The 27748-nt window shown below is 37.2% G+C and overlaps 1 protein-coding gene across 9 annotated transcripts in view; it reads left to right on the top strand.

Moving 5' to 3' along the window:
• Positions 1 to 27748, top strand: part of DNM3 (dynamin 3) — a 522795-nt gene that overhangs the window by 213358 nt on the left and 281689 nt on the right. For 5 of the 9 annotated variants that reach the window (XM_040636206.1, XM_040636208.1, XM_040636212.1 and 2 more), the window contains exons 11-14: positions 355 to 441; positions 5891 to 5961; positions 25218 to 25269; positions 26075 to 26104. In XM_040636206.1, the coding sequence (XP_040492140.1) occupies positions 355 to 441; positions 5891 to 5961; positions 25218 to 25269; positions 26075 to 26104 (240 nt within the window). The remainder of the gene's footprint in view (positions 1 to 354; positions 442 to 5890; positions 5962 to 25217; positions 25270 to 26074; positions 26105 to 27748) is intronic. The other 4 variants (XM_040636209.1, XM_040636210.1, XM_040636213.1 and 1 more) reach the window with 1 other exon arrangement.

A 27748-nucleotide genomic window follows, 5' to 3' on the forward strand; every position in this document is an offset into this window, starting at 1 on the left:
CTCATTTCCATCTTCTTTATCTTTGAATTTTATCAAGTGCCAACTCTGTAGAGCATACTACTAGCTGGTATTTGGGTTCGTGGGTGGTGGTTGTGGTTGTTTTTGTTTTTTTTTGGGTTTTTTTGTAGGGAATTTCTCTACTGGTTTTAAAGTGTTTCCTATCAGATAATGTAGTTATTTTGGTTATAGTTCGTGGAGCCCCTTCTGTTACTCTGCCATTCTTCTTTAGGATATTTTACTTTTGCTTCCAGATTTGCAATTTGTGCCTTCTGTAAGATAAAATAATTTATCTCTGCTGCTTTTTTGAAGCATAACCTTTTGAGTATTAACACTCAGATCTGTTTCTCTTAACAGCTGGCAAACTTCCCCAGACTCTGTGAGGAAACAGAAAGGATTGTTGCCAACCACATTCGCGAACGAGAAGGGAAGACAAAGGACCAGGTGAGGGGAGGCTTCCTTGGCGGGCAGGGTCCTTGTGGGAAGCGGGAGGTCTCTCCAGAACTGTCTGGTGGTCTCCAACAGTTGGCCTGTCTCTGAATGGAAAAAAGTAGCTGAGAACACAACCACATATGTTTATTTGTACTTATTTATGAATTTTATCCATGTGTTGCTATGCTAACATCTTGTGTATGTTAAAAATATAAACAAGCATAAAAACTTTAGAAGGATGACATTTCGAAAGCAGCAATAGGAGTTCCGTTACTTTTTTTCCTCAGTGCCCCATGGATCATCATGTAGACCCCTAGCGTGTACGCACCCCACTTTGAAAACCAAGAATCCAGAAACATACCACATTTTTTCTTTAAGCAGGGGTTCTTAACCTTTAATGGGCCCACAGATGGGTATCAGGGTGTTCATAAATTCCAAAAATGTTATGCACAATGTTTGGTGTTTGTGATTTCTTTTCTGAGGTGCTTATCCATGGAACCTATGATTGGAAAACAAAATGTTTAAGAACTGCTTTTTTAAAGATTTCTATTTAGTAAATGCTGTGTCTTGTAAGGAGTGACCTTAAAATTATCTTCTAATCCTATTTAACTCCTTGAATTCAAAAGATTATGTGAAGATAATTCATTAAAAAAAAAAAGCTAAGGACTATGTGAAAATAATAAAAGTTTCTTAAATTTAGGTGGATTTTGTTCTTAGTTATTTAGAAAACATTATAATGGGAAGCACGGAGGTTTTCAAGTGCTCTTGGATTCCAGGACACAGCTGTGACAGCACAGAGAGGACACTGGACTCAGGCCATGTGTTCTCCACAAAATAACAGCGTGTTCTTGTGAAAATCACTTCTCGGGACTGTTGTTTTCTCATGTACAACATTGGGATGTTGGTCCATATGATCTCGGAAGTCTCTATAAGTTAGAATTCCAAGATTTTTGTGCTTCCTAGACGAGTTGGAAAGGGAGAGAGGGACAGCCAGGGGAAAAAAGGAGGAAGGCAAAATAGAAGATCTAGACAAACTACAGGGAGACAGATGCAGGCAATCTGCCACAGAGGGTGCATGCAAGGGTGGGAGGGGATGTGGGAGGGGAGGGGTGGCAGGAGAAAGTGAAGAGACAGAAGGATGGAGGCCCAGTCGATTGTGATATTTGTGACTCGGTAACAGCTTGTTCTCTGCTTGAGCTATGGGATTCATTGCTACTACTTTTTATCATTGTGCTTTGAAAGTTAATTAACCATTATTTATAGTTTTCACTTGTTTTCCAGCTTCCACACCCTTGGATAGTTACAATAGCCAAAAGAGGAAAAAATAGGCATTGTAACTTAGTAGAGATAAACAAGTCAACGTTAACTCATGAACCAATGAAATGAAGCCTAGGGCCAGATATAAAATCTCGCTGCCAGAAGTTCCCCTGCACATCTAATGTCACGGCTACTGTGGGACCAAGAAAACTTAAGTTCTAATATCAACCATACTCCTGACTTTAAGTCAATAAGATAACCCTTTTAATTTCGTATCTTTATAAAATTAAAGGGATAATATATCCTATTTAACTCTTAGGGATGATATATAAAAACAATATTGAAGGGGGCGCCTGGGTGGCACAGCGGTTAAGCGTCTGCCTTCGGCTCAGGGCGTGATCCCGGCGTTCTGGGATCGAGCCCCACATCAGGCTCCTCCGCTGGGAGCCTGCTTCTTCCTCTCCCACTCCCCCTGCCTGTGTTCCCTCTCTCGCTGGCTGTCTCTCTATGTCAAATTAATAAATAAAATCTTTTAAAAAAAACAATATTGAAGAAAAAGTAGTACAATTATTATCTTAATTATAAGCAATTGTTAACTTCTTCATGTTTCATGTTTTAGACTTTTGCTTTCCTAAAATGATATTCTCAAACTTAGCATTGTGGGCTTCCGGTTCAGACGGCCTGAGTTCAAATCCAAGCCCTCCCATTACTTTCTGTGTAAATAACAAGGCACTGGACGTCTTATACTTCAGTTTCCTCATCTTAAAGTGGGGTAATAGTGGTAGTTAACTCAGAGACGTTTTGTGAGGATGAAATGAAGTAATCCAAATACAGCTCTTAGTTCTTCATTAATTTTAGTGGTTTTCACTGTTTTTCCTGAAGAGCTATGACACATAGTATCTGTGAGAAAGAATGGCCTTTGCTGATTTCAAGAGAAATTGTCTTCCATCTGCAACTCTGATGTAATGCTGAATTCACTCCCCAAGTGGGAGCTAAGGGATGGAGCAGGTGTTTCTCTGCTAAGTGACCATCTCAGATGTCCTGGTCTGACAGTTAATCAATTAACTACTTGAAGATGCTGGCGCTTGACACCTGTAATAAGGACCTGTGTAGCATAGTAAAAACATGTATGTTCTTGATAATGCGAATGTATCAGTTTACATAGATCTCACATATGAGTTCTGAACTCTGTGCTGCTTTGTGTCATATGATGCTTCTGAAGTAGCTGGTCAGAGAGTGACCCGTTTCCTCCAGCTTCTGCCAGAAATGCTTTGAGGTATTCTTGCAGTTATTTTTCAGTTTTAAGAAATTTTTAAGAAATTATTACCAGTCTCTGCTCTGGAAGCTTTGTGAGGTGGGTGGGGGGGGAGTCTTCAAAATTAAAAAATATGGGAAACCATAAATCTGTGAACTTTTTTCTAAAACAGTTTTTTCAACCAACAGTGCGTGCCTGCTCTTGTTCCAGGTGCTTCCATACGTGTCATTGCATGTGAAAGTGGCTGCCTTTGTGGGCGGTTACCGCTAGCCAGGGTAGCTTTACTTTTCTTTAACTAAATATTCAATAACTGTGGGTAGAAAGGCAGTGAGAAACTCTGAGAAAGTGAAAAGATGAGAAAAAAATGTACTGTTTTCCTTTTCATCCCCCACATGCGACCTGGCTCTTTTCCTAGGATGAACACAGACTCCCAGTTTCCAGGAATATGAATGAGAGCAGCCATAGTCTTTATTTTTTTTTCTACTTTTTTCCTATACTGCCGTCCAAGTTAATGTGCACGAACGGCCAAAATATTCATGACAACCTTAGGCAGTGTTGAGAATTATGTAGATATTTTGCTCTTTATGGTTGTAACAATTTATTTGTGCTTAAACATTATGGTTTATTGATACAAACCCCTGGCCAAAAGGATTTGGGAGTATGACATTTAACAGAATCTGGTTTCTTTGTAGGGAGAATAGAGGCAATACCACAGATAATCTAATAATGACAATTCCTCCTAACTCTTTAGTTTTATTCATTAAGAGAAGAAATGAAACTGTATCTGATGATATGAAACTTTTTCATACAAGTATGTTATTGACCTAATAGTGCCTGTACCTTGACTTTATGGTTGGTAGTGGAGATGGATTTGGGGTGATCCATTTATTCTTTTTGGCAGGTCCCCTTGGGACTCAGCAAGATTCAGTCAGATGACCACCTGAGATTAGCCATGAAAGCAAAGCCTTAGACTAGTTCATAGCATTGGGTAGTGAGAGACAATAGTAAGTGGCCATGTACTAAATATATAATAATAAATTGCTCCCTTTAAAGCAAAGTCTTCTTCAAGTCTGGGAGAAGTTATAAATTTATAGCCACAAATACTTACTGGGCACTTACTACTATGTGTATCATACTACATTCTGGGCATAAAGTGGTGAACAAGACAAGTATAATTCCTACTTCCGTGGGACTTACTTGCAGTCTTGCATGTAAGCAAAACATCCAAAAAAATATATACAAATTAGTTACATCTGTGGTATACACTACAAATAAAAAGTGTAGGTGCAATATACGTATAAAATATAATATGATCTGTAGTCTATATGACAGAAATAGCATGATCCAATCTGGTTTGGGGTGAAGGTACAGGGTGAGGATCTGGTAACGCTTTCCTGAGGAAGTACCCTCTGGGGAGGATTGTATAGACCCTGTCAGTGAACTCTTATTATTATGAGTGCTCTGATGCACTCAAATGCCATCTTCGGTGGAGGGAGGCAGCATGAACATGCCTACTGTGTTTATCAAAACTTCTTTCAGCAAAGTCAAAGTGCAGAGCTCTGGAGGTATGTGGGCAGGGATTCTTTTTTTTTTTAAGATTTTATTTGAGAGAGAGAACAAGCACAAGCGGGGGTGCGGGGAGGAGCAGAGGGAGAGGGAGAAGGAGAAGCAGTTAACAAGTCTCAGCATTCTAGAAAGACAAGTGACACAGTTGGGAGAACAAAAGGAAGCAGGAAGGGGAACTCAGTTTTGAATATCTCTGGAATAAAAGTCTCTTATGGTTTCTGGTTGGTTGCTCCACCCTCTCTTGTTCTAAGCCCTCTTGTGTCCTACTGAAGAATATTTTCTACAGAGGGACTTTCTAAATCTCTGACTTAGAGTTTATAAGTATCTTGTGATTTGAACATTTTCATGTTTCATGTTTACTGGAACATGCATTCAGTTCATTCCTTGACAAATCTTGATTGAATGTGTATGATGTTCTAGACAATGAGGATAGAGCAGTGGATATGGCATATGGGGTCTGTATATGGAGCATGTAGAAACTTACTATGTCAGCTAGTGGTAGTGCTACAGAGGAAAGCCAGGCAGAGTAATGGGATACAAAGGGAGTGCTAGTTTAGATAGAATGGGCGGGGAGGATCCCTCTGAGGAGGCGATCTTTTAGCGGAGACGTGACTGAAATTTTGCTTTGATGATGAAGCCTAGGGATCTCAAAGACGTTTTCTATTTATTTGTATATTGCCTTTTTGAGTTGGTTGATGAGATGTTTTTTTCTGATTGCCTAGAAGGAGCTTAAAGAGGGAGAAGAGGGGGAAAAGCAAGAGATAATATTGTTATTTCATGGCTAGAGTACAGTGTCGACAGGAGCGGGAAGCTGTGAGCAGCCAGCCCCTCGCTGGTACATGCATATCCTTTTTTTTTTTTTAAAGATTTTATTTATTTATTTATTCGACAGAGATAGAGACAGCCAGCGAGAGAGGGAACACAAGCAGGGGGAGTGGGAGAGGAAGAAGCAGGCTTACAGCAGAAGAGCCCGATGTGGGGCTCGATCCCATAACGCCGGGATCACGCCCTGAGCCGAAGGCAGACGCTTAACCGCTGTGCCACCCAGGCACCCCCATGCATATCCTTTTGAACGTGATGCCTACACTTTAGAAGACTAGAATAATTCTAGGTTCTGTGTTAAATAGGTGGAGTACATGCCTGTAAACTCTAATGCTGTTGTCTTCATGTAGGACTTAGACTTTTGATGTAGATTTTACATTTCTGAACTTAGAGTAAAAATTATGAGAGTCTAATGAAAAAAATTCATGCAACTTCTCATTTTAACTGAAGCATCTTTTTAAAAATCAGATGAAGATAAATAATTTGTAGGCAATTACTGAGTTTTGTGTTTGAGAATATTTATGATGGGTTTTCACTGAAGTGTTTCTCTTTGATTTGTAGGTACTGCTATTGATTGACATCCAAGTCTCCTACATCAACACCAACCACGAAGATTTCATTGGGTTTGCAAAGTACGTGAAACACTTGATTGCCACATGCCTTCCTCCTGCTGGTTGGTTAGAATGCACATTGTGAATTTCTGCTACAACCCTACTACTTTTGAGAACACATTCTGTGTCAGGATTAACTCTGAGTCGACCACGTAGGAGGTCTGAACCTCACGGCCATGAGGCCATGTTTTCTTGATAAAGTAGTTGGCTCTTTCATTGTACAGCACATGAAGTCATATGTGTCTTAGATATTCATTGTTTTTGGATGATGGTCTGCAGTTTGTACTTGAACTCTCATAGATAAGCAGTAACAGATGCACATTTAAAATATGTATGGGAACACTTTCTCACATAAATTTGAAGCATCAAATGCAATTCACAGGATGCAAGCTATTTTAATATCCCTAAATAAGAACATAGAGGTCTATTTTTTTTTAAAAAAGCTATCCTTTATAAACTTAGATGGAATCTTTATGGATGAACATTCTCTTTTCTACAAAGTATATATACTTTATATAAGCTTTTCTATATATTGCTATTCTATCATACATGTAGTCTGTTATATTCTAATATTCTATTGCTATATTCACAGATATTGTCATATAGATATGCTTAGTTATTCAGGGTTGGTTATTCATCATGTGACATTTTCAAGACCCTGAAATCACCATTTTTTCCTGCCCTTTAGTGGAACCAGTTTTTGTTTGCTCTTAAGGAATTTTGATTCTAACTTTAAAATATATTTGTGGCATGTACATATTTCCAACTTCAAGTATATAAAACATACTCTATTTTATATAAAATATAAAGTAAAGGGGCCAAGTACCATTATTTGAACTGTATATTCAAGAACAGAGACAAGTAAAAAAAATATAACAACAAAATGTATAATAAATTTTTTTAATTATACTCTGACTTAGAAGCAACAGATGTGTAGATCATGTAAGCTAAACTACACAGTGACCTGAGGAATTTCCAGGCATGTGTCAGGGAGCAAAGGCCCAATTATCCAACAGAAAATTGTTTCATTGTAAACTTGGCTGTCGTCCTGAGGGCTTAACCAAGTGTGTATATGTATTTTGCATCCATTATGTGGTAGATTAGTTTTTCTCAACCATTTTATGTCTATGACCTATGTGCAAAGTTGTTACAACACAGTGATGAGTGTGTTCTTTTGGTCAGTTGCATTTTTATCCACACTACCCACTCTCAACTTGTAGATAGGTCTTTTCTCCACAGGCATTTCATATAGACCTGGCCCCCCCTCTTTTAGCACCCATGGCTCTCACCATCTGCACTGCTCATTTCCTTCTGCAAAATCACCAGTAGGAAGAAACCTAGACTCTGATATGCCTCTCTATCCCTGGACTTGGAAGGGGGGACTTGACAATTTCTGCCCAGTTTCCAGCATAGTCAGTGAACTCTGTGTGCTGGTGCCAAGCACTACACTAGTTGCTATGGGAGAAAATATATAAGAAAAAGGAAAAAAAAATGTGTCTTTAGGAGCTTGCCTAATAATTGAAAAGTAGAGAGAAACACATGTAAAAAGTTAAGCTGACACATTCTCCATTTACTTCACTTGCTTCTTTGAGGAATTTAAAAGAACAACAAATCCTTGAGTCATTTGAAATAACAAGAATGCTGCCTTTAATGTTGATTTTTATTGGTTACAAATGCCAGTTAGGTTCTTATAAAAATGTAGCAGATGTAGATGTAAACTTGACACTATAACTTAAAAGTGAAAAGGATGTTGCAACATTGCCCTGTTGTGGTACCTGATTTAAGGAGAAACAGAAAAGAATCCTAAGGAATTTAGAAAGGATTCATGTTTTTTTGAAAAAGTTCTGTAATCAGTGCTACAATTTAATTTCACCCCTATTGTCTTCTTGAAACGTTTTACCCCCAGATTACTTACTTATTTATTTATAAAGATTGATTTATTTGAGAAAGAGAGCATGCATGAGTGCTGGAGGGTAGGTAGGGTTGGGAGAGAAGGAGAGAGAGAATCTCAACCAGACTCCCCGCTGAACGTTGAGCCTGACTTGGAGCCCGATGTCATGACCCTCAGATCATGACCTGAGCCAAAACCAAGAGTTGAATGTTCAACCAGCTAAGCCACCCAGGCACCCAATAGGCTTATTTATTTTTAAAGATAAGTAGTTCAGAGTTTCAATATTTTCTACCTCAGAAGCTGTTCAGCTATAGTATTATATTGACTAGGTTTCCAAAGGCATATAATTTTGCAAATGTAAATACTTTCAAACTCAGCTTTTTGATGCAGTCTCTCTGTAATCCAGGTGACTGCTCCATTTTTCCAGCAGTGAGATAGACTATGAACCTTTATGATGTTGGGGGAGAAAAAAGAAGCATTGTTCAAACTGCTTTAGAAACCTAGCAACTATAAACATTTTTCATCTAATTTAAAACTGCACATCTAAACTTTCTTTTAAAGGACTGGCCTAGGAGTCAACAGTCTGGATATTTTTTCCAGGGTTTGTCACTGGTGAGCTTTGTTTTTTGGCAAATCATTTAGCCTTTCTGTATCTCAGTTTACTGCTCTATCAAATGGAATAGTAAATAATCCCTGTCTTGTGTACCTTTCAGGATTGTTGGAAGATCAAATTAATGAAGTTATGGGAAAGTGCTTTTGCAAACTGTGGTGTAGTCTGTAAATGTGAGAAAGTGCCACACACATACACACACAGATACACAGAGGAATTTGATTACTAGATGCACCATTTTACTTTGTTATGAAATTTATGATGACTGGAGTATGACTGCCACTGGAATATTTTTTTAGTTGCTGATATTGTCTGTAGATGAGACTCAGAGGTGAATGTTCTTTCCATTTGTATGCTGAGTTGGAGTGCATTTCAGTGTGACATGGGACAATTATGAATATGAAGAAATGTTCATTTCAAAATCACTTAAGGGGTTGTGGTATTTTTTTGTGCTTTTAAAAATTAGAAAAATATGGTTGTAGCTATAAATTTTAAAGTTGGCAGGAATGCTGTTTCCATCAAAGAAGAAAAGTCAAGCCATATTTGAAGACAATTATGTAAGTATTTTTAAGTTCCAAAGATAGAAAATTAAGGTCTGGAGTTGAGGAAAATAAGCATTTATTTCATGAGATTTTTAGAGTTGCCAAAAGAGGGGAACCACTTCTCAGATTTATAGGATGGTGATGGACATAGCATTTTACACACATACATGCTTTTTCCAACCGGGATGACTTTTGTTCTAAAAATTAAAAAAAAAAGAAAAGAAAACAAATTGCTAAAATTAGACTAACAGAATATTAATGCTCAGAGTAGTGTTCAGGACATCTCAAACTTGTCCTTTCTGCTGTAGACCGTATTCCGCCATGCTGAATGTGTGGAAATTTTTTTTCATCTTCCAGCTATTTGTTAAACATAGACCGTAAAATATGTACCACGTGTAATGTGTCCAAGAAAGTACTGCTGTAGGCTTGCTTTGGAATTTCCTGGTTTCTGAAAGCTTGATCTTTCAACTATAATATAATTTCTGAATCTAAAAGTCCAATATTTCAGAAGAAAATGTCAACTTTCCTCATGAGTTAAGGATTTTAATTTATCATTCTTCTCTGTTGAAAAAAACAATCTTACATTCTATTTTTTTTACACAATACTAGTTTTTGTTATGTAAGCAAACAAAACCTAGTCCAATTATGCTTTTATTCACTTCCCCTCTTTCCCCGTAATCCTGCTGTATTTGAATAGAAAGGCAAGCTTGTTAGCTGAATGCCTTGGGAAGTGAACTTTCATGTTCTTGTGCTCTTCTTCATTTGTTCCATGGTCACAATTCACCTTCTGTCTATGACTTATGCAGTCCGGTGGTTTAAGAGAAAAATAGGCTACAGATATAGACCTTTTGAGTAATATCTCTGTGCCAGGAGTGGCAGACCAAGGTATGTTTTTCAATCTGCTGGGTTGGTCTCAACACCTGTTTTCTCATAGTTGAAATGATGCAGTGTGCAGATTTCAGTTCTTGTTATATGAGTACCATGAAAATTCTATTGGTTATAATATTCATTGTATCTCTTTCCTGATCCTCTGAAATGCCTTTGTTGCCGTTTTATGAAAGGTGGTGTATGGGAACCTTGGCACCAAGTTCTAGAACAATATTGGTTTTTCCCTTTGCATTCTTCTTTTTTTTTCTAAATATATAATTATGTTCTATTATAATAGTGTTTCTAGTTCCTATTCTTACATGAGAATGTTCTCGCGTGTAGAATCAAATTTTAGGTATTATAACAAGATTATTCTTTTGACTCATTTGCACATTCAGAAATTACATGTTGGTTGCTTACTGGGACTAGTATCTGGTAGAAATATAGGGTTGAACAACTTGCAAGGGCATCATTAGTATCACCTGTTCAAATAACTTAACGAGTTCTAATTTTTAAGCACCATTTTAAAAATAAGCAGACTTCTACTTTTCTTTTTCATTCTCAAATCTGTTATTTTGAGCATTGTCTTCATCCTTAAAATGGATCTTAGGAGGTGAGTCATCCTTCTTTGATAGGCCCCCAAGTTCTGGAGGGTTTTCTTGCATAATATTTAGGCTGTGACTTCACTAAAGATCTTGCAGGGGGAATTGACATCATGTAGTTTTCTTCAAGCCCTTTTGGCTTCAGTCTGATTGGTTGGAGCCAAGCTGGCATGTGATAAGCTGCACTCTTGGGATTCTCGGCGGGTATTCGTAATCTTCTTGGGGTGATATAAAAGGACATTCTGAAAGAGCTTCTTAACTCCAGAGCAGTGCTGTTCAATAGAACTTTCTGAAGGGGTGAGAATATTTTATAATCTGTGCTGTCCAATACAATAGGTTCTAGCCACATGTACCTATTGAGAAGCTTAAATGTGGCTAGCAAACCAAAGGAAAGAAATGAAAGTTAAATTAAATTTTAATTAATTAAAATTTTGATTTAAATAACCACATTTGGCTACCAGCAACTGTATTGGACAGCATAGTTCTAGAGTATGGTGAGTCCAGCTGATTGTTCTGAGTCCTTCATTGGTGAGCCATACTTTACTGACAGCTTGGTGGTAGCCTACAGTGGTAGCTACTAGAAGAGAAAAAGGAGATAACTTTGTTAATTGCTACTAAGCAAACCCCAAGCCTTAGGAAGGGGTCAACTCTTTAAATGCTCTGTCACCAAAGTATAAAGGGTGGGCCTTTTCCTTATACATTCATAGTGTGTATGTTGCCATTTTGCTAGTATTTTCTCCATCATGGTTACTACTAAAGTTTCATTTAATTCTAAGTCTCCTCTACAAACTAAACATAATGGTGGAGGGAGAGGCACACCCTAACATTTGCCATGGAATCTGCATCTTTGAGGGACTCCCATTTTCTTGATTCATGTGAGCCCTCCATGGGTTGACTTAGAGTCAACCTTAGATTTAGACTCCCCTTTTTTCTTTCTCATTTGTCTTTCACTTTTCAGCCCACAACAGTCTTTTTTTTTTTTAAGATTTTATTTATTATTTGAGAGAGATTGAGAGAACGAGTGGGAGGAGGGGCAGAGGGAAAAGCAGACTCCGAGTGGAGCAGGGAGCCTGATGCAGGACTTGATCCCAGGACCCTGGGATCATGACCTGAGCCGAGGGCAGTTGCTTAACCAACTGAGCCACCCAGATGTCCAGCCCACTGCAGTCTTGTTTCTTCCACACTACTCTACTGAGACAGAACAGTTAATCCAATGGACTTTCTGAGTCTTTCATTTTACACCGTAACCAGTTCTTGTTGAGATCTCTTCCTTTGCTTCAGTACACTTCCACTGTCTCCTGGTTTGCCTCTTTCTGTTCTAGCCACACCTTCTCAGTTTTATTTTTGAGCTCTTTATCCTCTGATCATGGCTTAACAACTGTTTTTTTATCATGATTCATTCATAGATCCTCTTCTTTTCTCACTTACTGCACTATCCCTGACCAATACCTCCCACTGCAATGGTTGCAGTTACCACCTTTATCTGATGACTCTAACTCTAGACCTCCATTCCAGAACTTTTTCCTGGACTGTGTACCATATTCTACTACATACTAGTCACCTCTACTTCTATATCTTACAGAAGCCACAACCGAATAGTCCTGAATTAAATTCATCATGTGATCTTAGAATTTACTCCACTCCATTGTTCCCTTTCTCTGTGGATGGGAACTCCCAGTTGCTCAAACCAGAAACCTGAGCATTATTCTTTACTCCTTCTTCCCCTCATCTTTGTTTCCCTCCATTTTTATCAAGTCCATTTGATTCTGCCTCTGTAATATTTTTTGAAATTGTCTATTTCTTCCTGTCATCATTACTACTACTAAAGTTAGTCTTTTCTTCCCTGGGTTACTACAGCAGTCTCCCTGCCTTTTGTCATGTTCATTCTCATTCCTTCCAGGGTTCCCTAGTTTCAGAGTGAAGTCTAAACTCAGTATGGTTCCCAAGGTCCTGTTGAATCCACCTTCTTCAGCTACTGTTGTCACTGTTTCTGTCTTTCCCACCCCTCAGCCCTGTGCTCTGGCCAGACTGACCACTTTTGGATCCCTCAATGTACCATACTCTTGCTGCAGCACATGTCTATGGCACGCTTCTTCAAATTATTTAAACTTCCTATTGCAGATGAACATTAATAATCTAGTTAAAAATAACCTTGGTATCAAAATATGATTTCACAAATATTTCTTAAGAAACTACTATAAACACTGTGCTAGGTAATGCCAATGGTGAGAGAGGTAAAGATACCCAGATTAATGCAATACACCATCAGCTATCAAGGAGCAGACATAGTTGGAGGGGAGTTAGAGATCAGCCTATAACAAAGTCCTGTTTATATGATATAGGCACAGACCAGGAGTTTTGGGAGTTCATGGGAAAGAGAAATAACTGGAGGTTTCTAAGAAGGCATAATCCAGAAATGGACTCGATTGACTTTCAAGGCTGGGCAGAACTCCAACAGTCGGGGAGGGGAGGTCTAGGCTGACTGTTTCCTGTCTTCCCTGCTCAGAGTCAATACTACCCATTTCAGGGAGGTTATTTTACTAAAACACTGCTTTGATCATGCCATTTGCTGGCTCAGAAACTTCGAATACTTTTTTCTGCCTCTAATATAGTGGCCAAATTCTTCATAATTGGCTTCAACATTACAGTTATTGTACTAGATAGCTTTTAAGGTCGTTTTACAAACCTGAGTCTATGATTGTATAATTTTGCCGTAATAGTTTTACTTTCCACAACTTCCCTACATGCCTCATTTTTCTACCTCCTGGCTTTGCTAATACTACTCTATTCTCTTGGAATGCAGTTGCTTGTCTTCCTTTGTTAAAGTTTAACCTCTTTTCAAGTTTTCTGTGAAAATCTTAGATCACATCAGACCAAAATAATATTTTTTCTCTGAACATTCGGACCAATTACTATGCATAGGGCTTATCTGGAAAATGGTCACATACCCCCTTGACACACCCTTTTGTTATTTGACTCTTTTGTTGTATGTGCACTTGGACAAGGATAGAAATGAATTTGCAAAAAAAATTGAGCTAAAAGATAGTATGTTTTTTCTTTGAATGAATTCCATTGTGTTCTTATTTTTATAAAAATTTAAGCCTCTTATTATATACCTTTAAAGTTATCAGGTCTCAGAAAATTAAACTAAATAAACCTAATTTGGTTTTATGTGTGTTAGTGCTTTGGCAAAGCCTTCCACGGTGACTTGTGTGTAGTAGGAATTTACACAATTAACACACAGAATAAGAATATATAAGGTAATTATATCCTACATTTGGAACAGAAGCATTTTATTTTTTAGCTTTCTGTTACATCTTCACATATTTATTCTTATGGAGTTTATTCTTTCTGTGTTATTTGTGTCTTGTGTATCTCACTAACCGCACTGGGTAAATTGAAGGGTTCTGATTACAAGGACTATATCTTATTTGTGTTTATATCTTCTACAGAGTACCTTGCAGATAACTGATGCCCTAAAATTTTTGACTTATGTGAAATTAAAGCATTATATATAGGTATGTTTTCAATATTGCAGATATAACCAACTAAGTACCTATCGCCAAGGCTTTAACTTGCAAGTCCTTACATGGTTTCCCATGAATACATTTTTATTTTTATTTATTTATATTTTTAAATTAAATTACATTAATTTTTTTAGTTTATTTTTTAAAATTCAAGTATACTTAGCATACAGTGTTATTTTTGTTTCAGGTATACAATATAATGATTCAACAGTTCTTTTTTTATTATTATTATATTATGTTAGTCACCATACAGTACATCCCTGGTTTTTGATGTAAAGTTCGATGATTCATTAGTTGTATATAACACCCAGTGCACCATGCTATACGTGCCCTCTTTACTACCCATCACCAGCCTATCCCATTCCCCCACCCCCCTCCTAGGAAGATCGGTAGGGGAAGAAAGGGATAAAGAAAGGGGGGGGTAATCAGAAGGGGGAATGAAGCATGAGAGACCATGGACTCTGAGAAACAAACTGAGGGCTTCTGATTCAACAGTTCTATACATTTTTCAGTGCTCATCAAAATAAGTGTACTCTTAAGCCCCTTTATCTGTTTCATTCATCCCCCCACCAGCCTCCCCTCTGGCAACCACCAGTTGGTTCTCTTTATTTAAGAATGTTTTTTATTGTTTGTCTCTTTTGTTTGTTCATTTGTTTTGTTTCTTAAATTCCACATATGAGTGAAATCATATGGTATTTTTCTTTCTCTGACGGACTTATTTCAGTTAGTGTAATAACTAAGTCCATCCATGTTGTTGCAAATGACAAGATTTCATTCTTTTTAATGGCTGAGTAATAATCCATAGTGTGTGTGTCTGTGTGTGTGTGTATAAAATACTATAATATAGTAATATATATGGTATAATAATACATTATCATATAATACAATACATATAATTATATGTATTATATGTTACATCTTAATTATCCATTCATCTATCTATGGACAGGTGGGTTGCTTGCATATCTTGGCTATTGTAAATAATGCTGAAATAAACATAAAGGTATGTATGTCTTTTCAAATTGTCTTTTCATTTTTGTTGGGTAAATACCCTTTAGTGGAATTACTGGATCATATGGTAATTCTATTTTAAAATTTTAAGGAACCTCCATACTGTTTTCCTCAGTGGCTGTACCAGGTTGCATTCCCACCAACAGTGCATGAGGTTTCCTTTTTCTCTTCATCTTTGCCAGCACTTGTTATTTCTTCTGTTTCTGATTTTAGCCATTCTGACGGGTGTGAGGTGATACCACATTGTGGTTTTGATTTGCATTTCCCTGATGATTAGTGATCTTGAACATCTTTTCATGTGTCTGTTGGCTATCTGTATATCTTTGGAAAAATGTCTAATCAGGTCTTCTTTCCATTTTTAAATTGGATTATTTGGTTTTTGGGTGTTGAGTTGTATAAATTCTTTATATATTTTGTATATGGACCCCTAATCGGATAAATCATTTGCAGTATCTCCTCCCATTCAGTAGTTTTTCTTTTCATTTTGTTGATGGATTCCTTTGCTGTGCATAGTCCCAATAGCTTAATTATGTAATATCAAATAAATTACGTCCTATGTTTTTTTCTAGGAATTTTATGGTTTCAGGTCTCACATGTAGGTCTTTAAACCATTTTGAGTTTATTTTTGTGTATGATGTAAGAAAATGGTATAGTTTCATTCTTTTATATGTAGCTCTCCAGTTTTCCCAATGCCATTTGTTGAAGAGACTATCTTTTCCCCATTGTATATTCTTTCCTCCTTGTGGATTAATTGACAATAAAAGCATAGGTTTATTTCTGGGCTCTCTTTTCTGTTCCATTGATCTATGTGTCTGTTTTTGTCCCTGTACTGTACTGTTTTGATTTCTACAGCTTTGTAGTATATCTTAAAACCTAGGGTTGTGATGTCTCTAGCTTTGTTTTTCTTTCTGAAGATTGCTTTGGCTATTTGGGGTCTTTGTGATTTCATACAAATGTTAGTGTCATTTGTTCTAGTTCTGTGAAAAATGCTGTTGGTATTTTGATAGAGATTGCATGAAATCTGTAGATTGCTTTGGGTAGTATGGACATTTTACTAATATTGGTTCTTCCAATCCATGAGCATCACCTTGGTTTTTTATTCTTAGGTATTTAATTTTATTTTTTATTTTTTGTGGGGGGTGGGAGGAGCAGAGGGAGAGAAGGAATCTTAAGCAGGCTCCATGCTTCCACCCTGAGATCATATCAAGAGTCAGAAGCTTAACTGACTGAGCCACCTAGACACCCCGGTATTTTATTCTTTTTGGAGCAATTGTAAATGGGCTTGTTTTCTTAATTTCTCTTTGTGCTATTTCATTATTAGCATATAGAAACACAACAGATTTCCATATATTAATTTTGTATCCTGAGACTATTGAATTCATGTATTAGTTCTAGTGGTTTTTTGGTGGATTCTTTCAGGTTTTCTATATAAAGTATCATGTCATCTGCAAATAGTGACAGTTTTATTTCTTCCTTACCAATTTGGATGCCTTTTACTTCCTTTTCTTCTCTGATTGCTGAGAGTCGACATCTTGATTTTGTTCCTGTTCTTAGAAGACAAGCTCTTGTTTTTTCACCACTGACTATGATGTTAGCTATGTGTTTTTCATATAAGGCCACTATTATGTTGGGGTATGTTCCCTCTACATCAGCTTTGTTGAGAGTTTTTAGCATGAATGGATGTTGTAGTTTGTCAGATGCTTTTTCTGCATCTAGTGAGGTGATTATGTGGTTTGTCTCTTTTCTCTTGTCAGTGTGATGTACTGTGTTGATTGACTTGCAAATATTGAACCACTCTTGCATCCCTGGAATAAATCCCACTTGATCATGGTGAATGATCTTTTAATGTTTGTTAGGTTTGTTTTGCTAAGATTTTGTTGAGGATTTCTGCATCTATGTTCATCAGAGATATTGGCCTGTGGTTTTCTTTTTTTGTAGTATCTTTATCTAGTTTTAGTATCAGGGTAATGCTGGCCTCAGAATGAATTTGGATGCTTTCCTTCCTCTTCTATTACTTGGAATATTTTAAGAAGAATAGGTATTAACTCTACTTTAAATATTTGGTAGAACTCATCTATGATGCCATCTGGTCTTGGACTTTTGTTTGTTTGGAGTTTTTTTTTTAATTTATTTTTTTATTACTGATTCAGTTTCACTGCTGGTAATGGGTCTGTTCTAATTTTGTTTCTTCCTGATTCAGTTTTGGAAGGTTACATGTTTCTAGGAATTTATCCATTTCTTGTAGGTTGTCCAATTTGTTGGCATATAATTTTTCATAATATTCTCTTGTAATCCTTTCTATTTCTGTGGTGTGGATTATCATTTCTCCTCCTTCATTTCTGATTTTATTTATTTGAAACCTCTCTCTTTTTCTTGATGAGTTTGGCTAAAGATAAAGAATTTTGTTGATTTTTTTCCAAGAACCAGTTTCTGGTTTCATTAATCTGTTTTATTGTTTTTTTTTTTAGTCTCTATTTCATTTGTTTCTGCTCTAATTTTTATTATTTCCTTCCTTCTACTGGCTTTGGGCTCTGTTTTCCTTTTTCTAGCTCCTATACGTGTAACGTTAGGTTGCTTATTTGAGATTTTTCTTGCTTCTTGAGGTAGGCCTGATTGCTATAATCATCCTTCTCTGAACAGCTTATGCTGCATCGCAAAGATTTTGGACAATTGTGTTTTCATTTTCATTTCTCTCCATGTATTTTTTATTTCCACTTTGATTTCTTGGTTGACACATTCATTGTTTAGTAGCATGTTATTTAGCCTCCATGTATTTGTGTTCTTTCCACTCTTTTTTTCTTGTGAATGGCTTATATTTTCATACCATTGTGGTCAGAAAAGATCCATGGTATGATTTCAATCTTTTTGAATTTGTTGAGCCTTGTTTTGTGGCCTAATATGTGATCTATTCTGAGGAATGTTTCATGTACACTTGAAAAGATTATGTATTCTACTGTTTTTGGATAGAATGTTCAAATTTATCTTTTAGATCCATTTGGTTTATTGTGTCACTCAAAGACACTGTTTCCTTGTTGATACTCTGCCTGTATGATCTATCCATATATTTTAATGGGGTATTAAAATTCACTACTATTTTTGTATTATTGTCAGTTTCTTCCTTTATGTCTGTTAATGATTGCTTTATGTATTTAGTTGTTCCTGTGTTGGATTGTTGCCTTTATCATTATGTAATATCCTTCTTTGTCTCTTATTATAGTCTTTGTTTTAACGTCTATATTGTCTGATAAAAATATTGCTATCCCAGCTTTCTTTTTGCTTCCATTTGCATGGTAAATGCTTTTTCCATCCCTTCACTTTCAATCTGCATGTATCTTTAGGTCTGAAGTGAGTTTCTTGTAGGTAGCCCATAGATGGGTCTTACTTTTTTTTATCCACCTGTCACCCAGTGTCTTTTTATTGGAGCATTTAGTCCATTTACATTCACAGTAATTATTGATTGGTATGCACTTATTCCCATTTTATTACTTTTTTATGGTTCTTTTTGTAGTTCTTCCCTGTTCCTTACTTCTCTTGCTCTCTTCCCTTATGGTTTTATGTCTTTCTTTAGTGATATGCTTGGATTGCCTTCTCTTTATTTTTTTGCATGTCTATTACAGGTTTTTAATTTGTGGTTACCCTTAGGCTCATATATAACATCCTATGGATATAGCAGTCTATATTAAGTTGATGGTTATTTAAGTTTGAAGCCAACCTAAAAGCACTAAATTTTTCTTCCCCCTCCTTTGTTTCATGTATATGATGTTATAGCTCACATCCTCTTATTTTGTGACTCTCTTGACTGATTTTTATAGCTATAGCTGATTTTAATGCTTTTGTGCTTTAACCTCCATAGTGGTTTTATAAGTGATTAATCTAATACTTTTATCATGTTTGTATTTAACTGTGAAATTTTTTCCTTTCACAATTTTCTTACTCTTGAGTATGGCCTTTTCTTTCCACTCAAAGGATTCCCTTTAATGTTTCTTGTAAGGCTGGTTTAGTAGTGATGAACTCCTTTGACTTTTGTTGTCTGGGAAATTCTTTATCTCTCCTTCTATTCTGAATGATTGCCTTGCTGAGTAGAGTATGTTTGGTTGCAGGTTTTTTCCTTTCAGCACTTTGAATATATCATGCCACTCTCTTCTGCCCTGCAAAGTTTCTGCTGAAAAATCAGCTCATGGCCTTATGGGGTTTCCCTTGTATGTAACTGTTTTCTTTTCTCTTGCTACGTTTAAACTTCTTTCTTTATCACTGCTTTTTGCCATTTTAATTATTATGTGTCTTCAGGTGGGCCTTCTTGGGTTGATTTTATTGGGAGCTCTCTGTGCCTCCTGTTTCCTTCCACAGATTAGGGAAGTTTTCAGCTATTGTTTCTTCAAAAAATTTTCTGCTCCCTTTTCTTCTCCTTCTGGGATCCCTATAATGCAAATGTTATTATGCTTGATAATGTTGCTGAGTTCCCTTAACCTATTCTCATGTTTTCATTATTTTTTTTTTCTTTTTGCTGTTCAGTTTGGTTTCTTTCCCGTACTCTGTCTTTCAGCTTGCTGATCCATTCTTTAGCCTCCTCAAATCAACTGTTGATTCCTCTAGTGTATTTTTAATTTCATTTATTGAGTTATTCATCTCTGATTGGTTCTTTTTTATATTTTCTGTCTTTTTGTTGAAGGTCTCACTGAGATCCTCCATTCTTTTCTCAAGTCCAGTAAGTATCTTTATGACCATTACTTTGATTTTTTTTTTAAATCAGGCATATTCTTGTCTTTGTTTCATTTAGCTCTATTGCTGTGGTTTTGTCTATTCTTTAATTTGTGACGTATTCCTCCATCTCCTCATTTTGTCTGTGTTTGTTTCTATGTATTAGGAAAAGCAGTTTTGTCTCCCGGATCTTGCAAGTAGTGGTTTTATGAGGAAGAGATCCTGTGGTGCCCTGTAGCACAAGGTCCTCTGTTCACCAGAACCGGGCACTTCAGGGGTGTCTCCTGTGTGGATTTCATGTATCCTACTGTTGTGGCTAAGCCTTCTTTGCCTTCGGTCTAGTCAGCTGCAGTGTTTCACTTTACCTGTTCTGGGCAAGATTTAGTCCCTCTGCTGTTAAAGGGCCAGCCAGGGGCCCCTCTGGGCTTGTAGTTGGGTAATGGGGCAGTCAGACTAAAGGCCTGCCCTCAGCCTATTTGTCAGGGGTGCAAAGTGACCCCAAACTGCAGGGCTCTCTCCCTGTGCTGCCTCCCGTGGGGTTTTTGTTGGTGGGTGGGGCTGGCAGTTAAACCAAAATACCTGCCCCCATACTGTCTGCTGGGGCTGCAAATGCACTGATCAACAGGGCGCTCTCTTTGCACTGCCAATTATAAGTTATAAGTGACTGGGATGCAGTGTAGTTGGTGTGTGTGGTTATTTTCCCCTCTCATCAGGATAGGAGTCACCTTGGAGTGGTGTCAGTTCCTGTTGGGACTGCTTGCAGGATGAGATACAATAGGAGCCACTTTGAGGGGACTCCTGCAGAGTGGGGCAGGTTAGATGGGGTGAATCCGCGGAGAATGTGGGGGTGGGGTGCACAGCATCAATAAGATAGGTGGAGGGTATTGAAGCTGCTTTCCACAGGTATCTGGCTATCTAGGCTTGGGGTGGGGGTGGGTGCATGGGAAGAAATGGCACTTGTCAGCTCTTTTAGTCTTGGAGAATTCTCCTAATGATCTTTGCCCCTCTAGCATGCATTCTGAAATTAGTAAATAAATCTCCTTCCCGTATACCCCATGTGCTTTTCAAACTGCTGCTTCTGTGCTGTATCTAGGTGGGATTATTTGCTGTACTATCTCATTAATGGCAGGGACTCATTTTCTTGTCCCTCTCTACATCTCCCAGGGTGGAGCCTGCCAATTTTTAAAGTACCAGAGTTAAGCCGCACTGGTTGTAAAAAACTCATGAAGTTAAGCTCCAAAGGTTTTCAAAGCCAAGTGTTATGGGGACTTGTATTATTAGTGCAGGTCCCTTGTGCCTAGGGTGCCTGGTATGAGGTCTTCCCCATGCTTGTGGTGTCCCTCCCATTTGTGGTTGGTCTCACCAGGAGTTTGGTTCCCCACCACCTTTGCCACTCTGACCTTTTTTGATGTGACCTCCTCTGTATCATTAACTGTGGAAAGTCTATTCTGCCACTCTTTGGGTCATTTTCTGCTTTGGTTGCACTGATGTGGCTGTTATCTAGATATGTTCATTGGATCAAGTGAGCTTAGGATTCTCCTCTTCTGTTATCTTCCTAGAAGTCCTCCCATTTTTAAATAAATATTTTAAAATACTGTTAGTTCAATCATCATTGCATATATAAGAATTATGATAAAGAATGTTTTCTAACTAGAAGTTTATTTTTTATTATGTTGCTTATGTAGTAACTTCAAGTATCTAAATGCATCTTCATAAATAGCCTTGTCTTTATGGGGCCAGTTGCTATGAAAAGATTATTCTTTCGGTCAGAAGTAAAGTTTATTTAGTATTTGGGTTTTTAAAAAAAGATTTATTTATTATTTATTTGAGAGAGAGTGCATGAGTGGGAGGGCAGAGGGAGAGGGAGAGAGTGAATCTGAAGCAGACTCTGTGCTCAGTGCTGAGCCCCATGTGGGGCTCAATTGCACAACCCTGAGATCATGACCTGAACTGAAACCAAGAGTCAGATGCTCAACTGACTGTGCCACCCAGTTGCCCCATAGTATTCGTTTTAATACTAATTCTTGATATTGGATTATAAAATAAATCTCTTTTTCCTCCTGCATATTCTTAGAATATGGTAGATCCTAAAAATGATTATTTAGTAGATGAAGATTCTGTCAGTGGAAAGTCTCTTTACATAGTGTAGGTCATAAGCTTCTGAGAATAACTTTGCATCTCAAGGAATCTTGGATCTAAGAGGAACCTAAGAAATAGGTAAGCTAGTCCCCCACCCCTTGTCTCTGTCTCTCTGTCTACACACACATACACACAGACACACACATACACACACACTCACACTTTATAGATAAGGCACTGAGGTCTGTATGGGCCATATTCTTTGCTTAAGGTAGCACAGGGAGTCATCATCAATCTCTGTCTTTTGCTTTATGTTCTGCTATTTTGTGATTTTAAGGGAATATACATATAGTTCAAGGGTCCCCAACAGTTTTCCTGCTTTAAACACCTGTGGGTCTACCATAGTTTGAAATTATCACTACTAGTAAGTGCTTTATTTTAAAACATTTCCCCTTAAGAAAACCCTAAACAACAATTATGGTACTTGGAAAGGATGACCATAGCCATGAAGGTGGCATGATCACAGTACAAGTGTAGCTGGTCCCAGTTCTTCCCTGAAGAGGAGGAACCTGCAGGCCCTGGAGAAAGAAAGGATGGCCAAGATATGAAGCCCCAGAGGAGAAATACTTTAGACACACTCCATAGTTCCGGGCATGGTGGGCAGCCAGAGGGCAGCGTGGGTGCATCAGACCCCTAGCCACAATCTAACACAAACTTTATCTCATTTATAATCTCATCACAAAAACCTGAATAATGTAGATTTGGATTATGTAAAGAAATGGTTGGAGAGAAATGAATTTCATAGTGATTAGGGAAGCAAGCAATTAACTAAAAACTAGAAAAATAACAACAAACAATGAGGAACGGAGAAGCTCAAACCCTGAAATTAGCAAATTGAAAAACCAAACAAAAAAATGTACACAAAATATCTTTAGTTATCAAATACTGTGTGCCCTTTTACTACTCATGCTTTCGCCAACCTCATTTGAATGTAGCGTATGTTTCTTCCTGAGACTGAATGAAGAGAAGCACCTAAATACATCACGGTAGATTACAAAAGATTGCTATTTTGAACAGCTGCTCTAAGTGTGTGATTTGTGATGTGCTACTGAACCACAACATCCCATCACTTTAAATGGTTGATTGATGACTTTAATGTATGTTTTCTCTATTTTAGACGATTTCATTAATTTCTAAAATGGCTTCTATAAACTATTAAACAACTAGTGAGAGGGTTCAGGATTGCTTTTCCAAATTACCAGTGACTTGTGTTTTCTTGTGTCAGTAGGTGTTTACTCCTGGATCCACTGAAAGAAAGCCTTCATTCTTTTGAAAGATAGAGGAACATAGCACATAAATATCTGGGCTCCGGGTTAAATTGCTGGGGTCATATCTGGCCCTTACTCCCTCTGTGCTTGTGTTATAATGATATCAGTCTCATTGGACTTTTCATTCAACAGATACTCATTGAAACCAACTATGTGCCGGGTAGTTTCTAGGCACTGGGGACATGGAACAGACAAAATCCCCTGCTCACAAGGAGCTTATGTTCTAATGGAATAAGACAGAAAGTAGATATACACAAAATTCAGTAAACTACGTAGTATGTGTGAAGGTGTAACGTGCCATAGAGAAAAATAGAACAGTATAAAGCGGATGAAAGTTCTGGAGGAAGGGAGGGATGTGATTTTGAATAGGGTCATCATGGTAGGTGTCATTGAAAAGATAAATTTGAACAAAGATTTGAAGAAGGTGATGTCGAGAGCCATGCAGTTGTATGGGGGATGAGTATTCTAGGCAGAGGGAACAGGTAGCGGCAGAAAGGCTTTGAGATGGGGTCGTGCTTGGAAGGTTCGAAAAAAAAAAGAAAGGAGTCATTGTGGCTGGATCTCTCCAGTGAACAAGGTGGAGAGAGTAGATGATTCAAAGAGTCAGAGGGTGGTACAGTTGAGTAGGGCCAGTGGGCCATTGTAAGGTCTTTTGCCCTGAGTAGAATGGTATTGCATAGTAGTATAGAATGTTTTGAGCAGAAGAATGGCAAGGAACCCCTTTTTAAAAGGATCACTTTGGCCTCTGTGTTGAGAATTGATGTTAGGGGGACAAGTGTGGAAACAGAGACCAGAGTAAGTGATAACAATACAAATAAGAGATAACCATGGCTTGGATCAATGTGGTAGCCATGGGGGTGGTAAAAAGATGTTGAATTTTATTTAATTAAATTAATTAATGTATTTTTTAGAAAGATTTTATCTTTAAGCAATTCCTACCCAACATGCAGTTTGAACCTACAATCCGGAGATCAAGAGTTGCATGGTCCACCGACTGAGCCAGCCAGGCACCCCGAGATGTTGAATTTTAAATACATTTTATTTTATTTTAAAGATTTATTTACTTGAGAGAGAGAGAGGGAATGTGTGCATGAGTTGGGGGAGGGGAAGAGAGGTAGAGAGAGAATCTCCAGCAGACTCCCCACTGAGCATGGAGACTGGTGTGGGGCTCGATCTCACCACCCTGAGATCATGACCTGAGCCAAAACCAAGAGTCGGACACTTAACTGACTGAGCCACCCAGGTGCCCTGAATTTTAAATACATCTTAGAGAGTAGTGGCAATAGCATTTGTTCATGATTGGATATGGAGTGTGTGTGAGAGGGACAACTCAAGGATTTTGGCTAAAGCACTTGGAAATATGGAATTGCTACTAATTGAAGAGGGGAAAACTGTGGTGGAGTAGGTTTTAAGGAGGAGATCACAAGTTCAGTTTTGGCATATTAAATTTGAGATGCCCATTAGATACATCCAAGTGGAGAGAGTGAGTTGTCAAAAACATTTGAGTCTGGGATTAGGGAAATAGGTCCAAGCTGGAGATCACTCTAGGAGTTGTCAGAATGTAGTAGAATTCAAAGCTGTGAGATTACTATTACAAAGAGTTTGGGATCTGGAATCAGACTACTTGGTACTACCACTTATTAGCTGAGTAACTTTGGGAAAGCTACTTTGCTTCTCTGTGACTCATTCTATCTGCCTGTAAAATGAGAAGAATCATAGTAACTACTTCATGGAGTTAAAATAAAAATTTACATCAAAATCACTAATACTGTAAAACACTTCTTAGAACATATACTCAATAAATGTTAACTGTTAATTTTCAGTGCAACTATTCTCTATATCTACTAGGACATCACAAATACTTGCACAGACTCATGTGATTAATGTAGCAATACAGCTTTTTACCCCGTGATGTTATGTTTTTGGTTTGGGTTGGTTAATTGGTACTAATTCCCCTGAGTTGGTTTTGCTTCCAGAATTAAACCGGCCTTGATATTTGTTATTTGCTCTTCCTCAGTTGTTGATACATTTTGAAAGCCTGTATATATTTTAATATGTGTTACTTGTTCCAAAAAAAGTCTTAACGAGTTTCTTCAGTGCTGGTTTCCTTTGCTTTTCTCAGTGCTCAGCAGAGGAGCAGTCAGGTTCACAAGAAAAACACAATTGGAAATCAGGTAGGAATTTTTAAAATAATCAGTGCATGCATGCCCCAAAGAATTTGAACTCAGTCGCTTGATTATTTTTTAATGCAAATTAATCATGTGCAAATTTTGCTGAAAATGCAGCCTTTTGTTTTGTTTTTGCTTGTAAGGTTTTTGGAGTGCATTGCATTTTTTTTCTCTTTTATGCATTTAACTTTGTCGATTTATTTTAAATAACTTTTCTGCTATTTGCTCTGCTTTTCAAAATTGCCTCCTTGTGTCCTACTTTGCTTGCTTATGTTACCCCTAAATTTGATTTAACATCGAATCTGTGAGTCAGTTCAAGGTTAAAATATGGTGAGTAGTTGCATGAGCTCCTGGTGCTGCTGACTAGTTCACACATTTGCACAGCTTGGTAACAGTGAAGGGACAGCTCATAAAGAAGGCAGGTGTTGGATTTAATCTCTGCCACACCAAATTCCTGTTGGTGAATGAAGATGTTAATTCCTAAGAAGATCTGATCTCTTGAGTTTTTGTGTTTTGGGCTGACCGGCTGTCTCTGACTAATAGCGCTCTGCAGAGATTGCATTAACTCTGACAGTTTGCTGTTTCTTTTATGTTTTATGTGATAATGAATATTTGCATTGTTATTTCTTTTCAAGTCAAAACAATGATGATTTTATAGTTTTTTTTTAAAATTCAGAGGTACAATTATTGAACAAATTGAAACCTCTGCTCTAGAAATTTTTCCATTGTTTTGAAAGGAGAAGAGGTAATAACAGACTTTATTTTAAAAACTTTTTTCTGAACTAAAGCATATAATTCTTTGCTATTTCAGGGAACCAATCTTCCGCCTTCAAGGCAAATTGTACGAGCTAAGTTCTGTAAGCTTTACTGTTGCTTTTTCATTTAGCTTCCCAAGGGCACAGTTTGTCTTTAACTGATTAACTCAACTAGCGCTTGCTACTAATTTTTTTAAACTTAGGTTGTCTTGTCCGTAACACTGTATCATTGAAATAAAAATCCTCTTAAGAGGGTTCATCCCTTCACTGCTAATAACTTGCTGTGATTGAAAGGTATGAACTAGTAAACTCTAAAATGCTGTAATAATAAACCCTTAACACTGTGGGTGCTTTGATATTTCTCTAATTTTAATGGGCCTTAAAATAATTAAAATCATTAATGATCTTCATCTCTGTCCCTTTATGCTATGTTGTTACAAGGTGTAAGCCTTTCTCTACAACTTGTATGATAATATTTCCAATAAATGTAGTTGGTGCTTCTAAAAGGTGGGTGAATATTAAACATCTGATTTTGATGTATTTGTTGATAAGCCTACTCAATTACAATTATTTGTATTTATTAAAAAAATAAAACAAAACCCAAATTACATCAATTGCTATCTTACATGGCTTTAAAGTTAAATCTTTTAAAATCAGATACTATATCTTCACTTTATGGAAGTGTAAAGATACTGTCAAATTACTGGCATAGGCATTAAAAAACCCCAAAAAAGCAAAAAACATTACACTCTCATTTTTACCACAGATGAAGCAGCCTTAAAGTCTTTCTTCCAATCGTGCTCAAGTTGAGAATGAGATTGGAGCATGGGCCAATTATTTGCGTCATGATGTTTTGGAAGAAACAGTCTTTGAAACTAGACATTCCTGGGTTCAAATTCTGCTCTGTCATTTAGTAGCCATGTGACCTGGAACAAATTGAACCTGAGTTTGCTCAGTTGTATGATGAGAAGAATGAAAATGTATCTGTAGGATGATTGTGAGAATCAGAAATAATTTACATAATGAGGTTTGCAGCTGGGTACTGGTACTTATGGGTACTGGTACTTATGCCTTGCAAACAGTATTTACCTTGCTCTCAGCAGGTAGGTGCTGTTCTTGAAACTTTTGGGAGAAAAAATATAAAATATAAGAGAATTAAAAAAGTTATAAAATGAGAACCATGAAACATTTGGGAAAATTAGAAGGTATGGCAAATTATTCTGAAGATTGCAATGCCCAGATTAAGGCTTGATGTGTAACGGATTTATTTATAAAACTTTCCTCATGGTCAGAAGCTCTAGCTCATAGAAGTTTATACTTATTGGAAAAGCAATAGTATAGTGGCATAAATGCATATTTTAAATCAGATCTGAAAGGAAATTCAGAACAGTTTTTAATTATATATTGCTTCCAAATGCTGAAATAATGCTAATTGTGTTTCTGTGACTTTACTTTTGCTGAGTACTTCAAAGCCCACACATTATGTAAGTCTTAAAATTCAAGATAATAGAATTGGGTGAGTCTTATAATAGAATACAGATCCCTACCGAAAACCCTTGGGGTCAGATGTGCCTTTCATGTCAGAACTTTTTGGATTTTGGAAAAAAAGTATATTGCATACATCATATATTACCCAATGTTCCTGTGGGGTCAGAGGCAACACCCAATTATTAAACATGTTATGTTTCTGCAGTAAAACAAATGAACAGTCACACTAAGTATATTAAATG

The sequence above is a fragment of the Ursus maritimus genome, unplaced genomic scaffold, assembly GCF_017311325.1.
Source record: "Ursus maritimus isolate PB19 unplaced genomic scaffold, ASM1731132v1 scaffold_2, whole genome shotgun sequence".
Taxonomy (NCBI): Eukaryota; Metazoa; Chordata; class Mammalia; order Carnivora; family Ursidae; genus Ursus; species Ursus maritimus.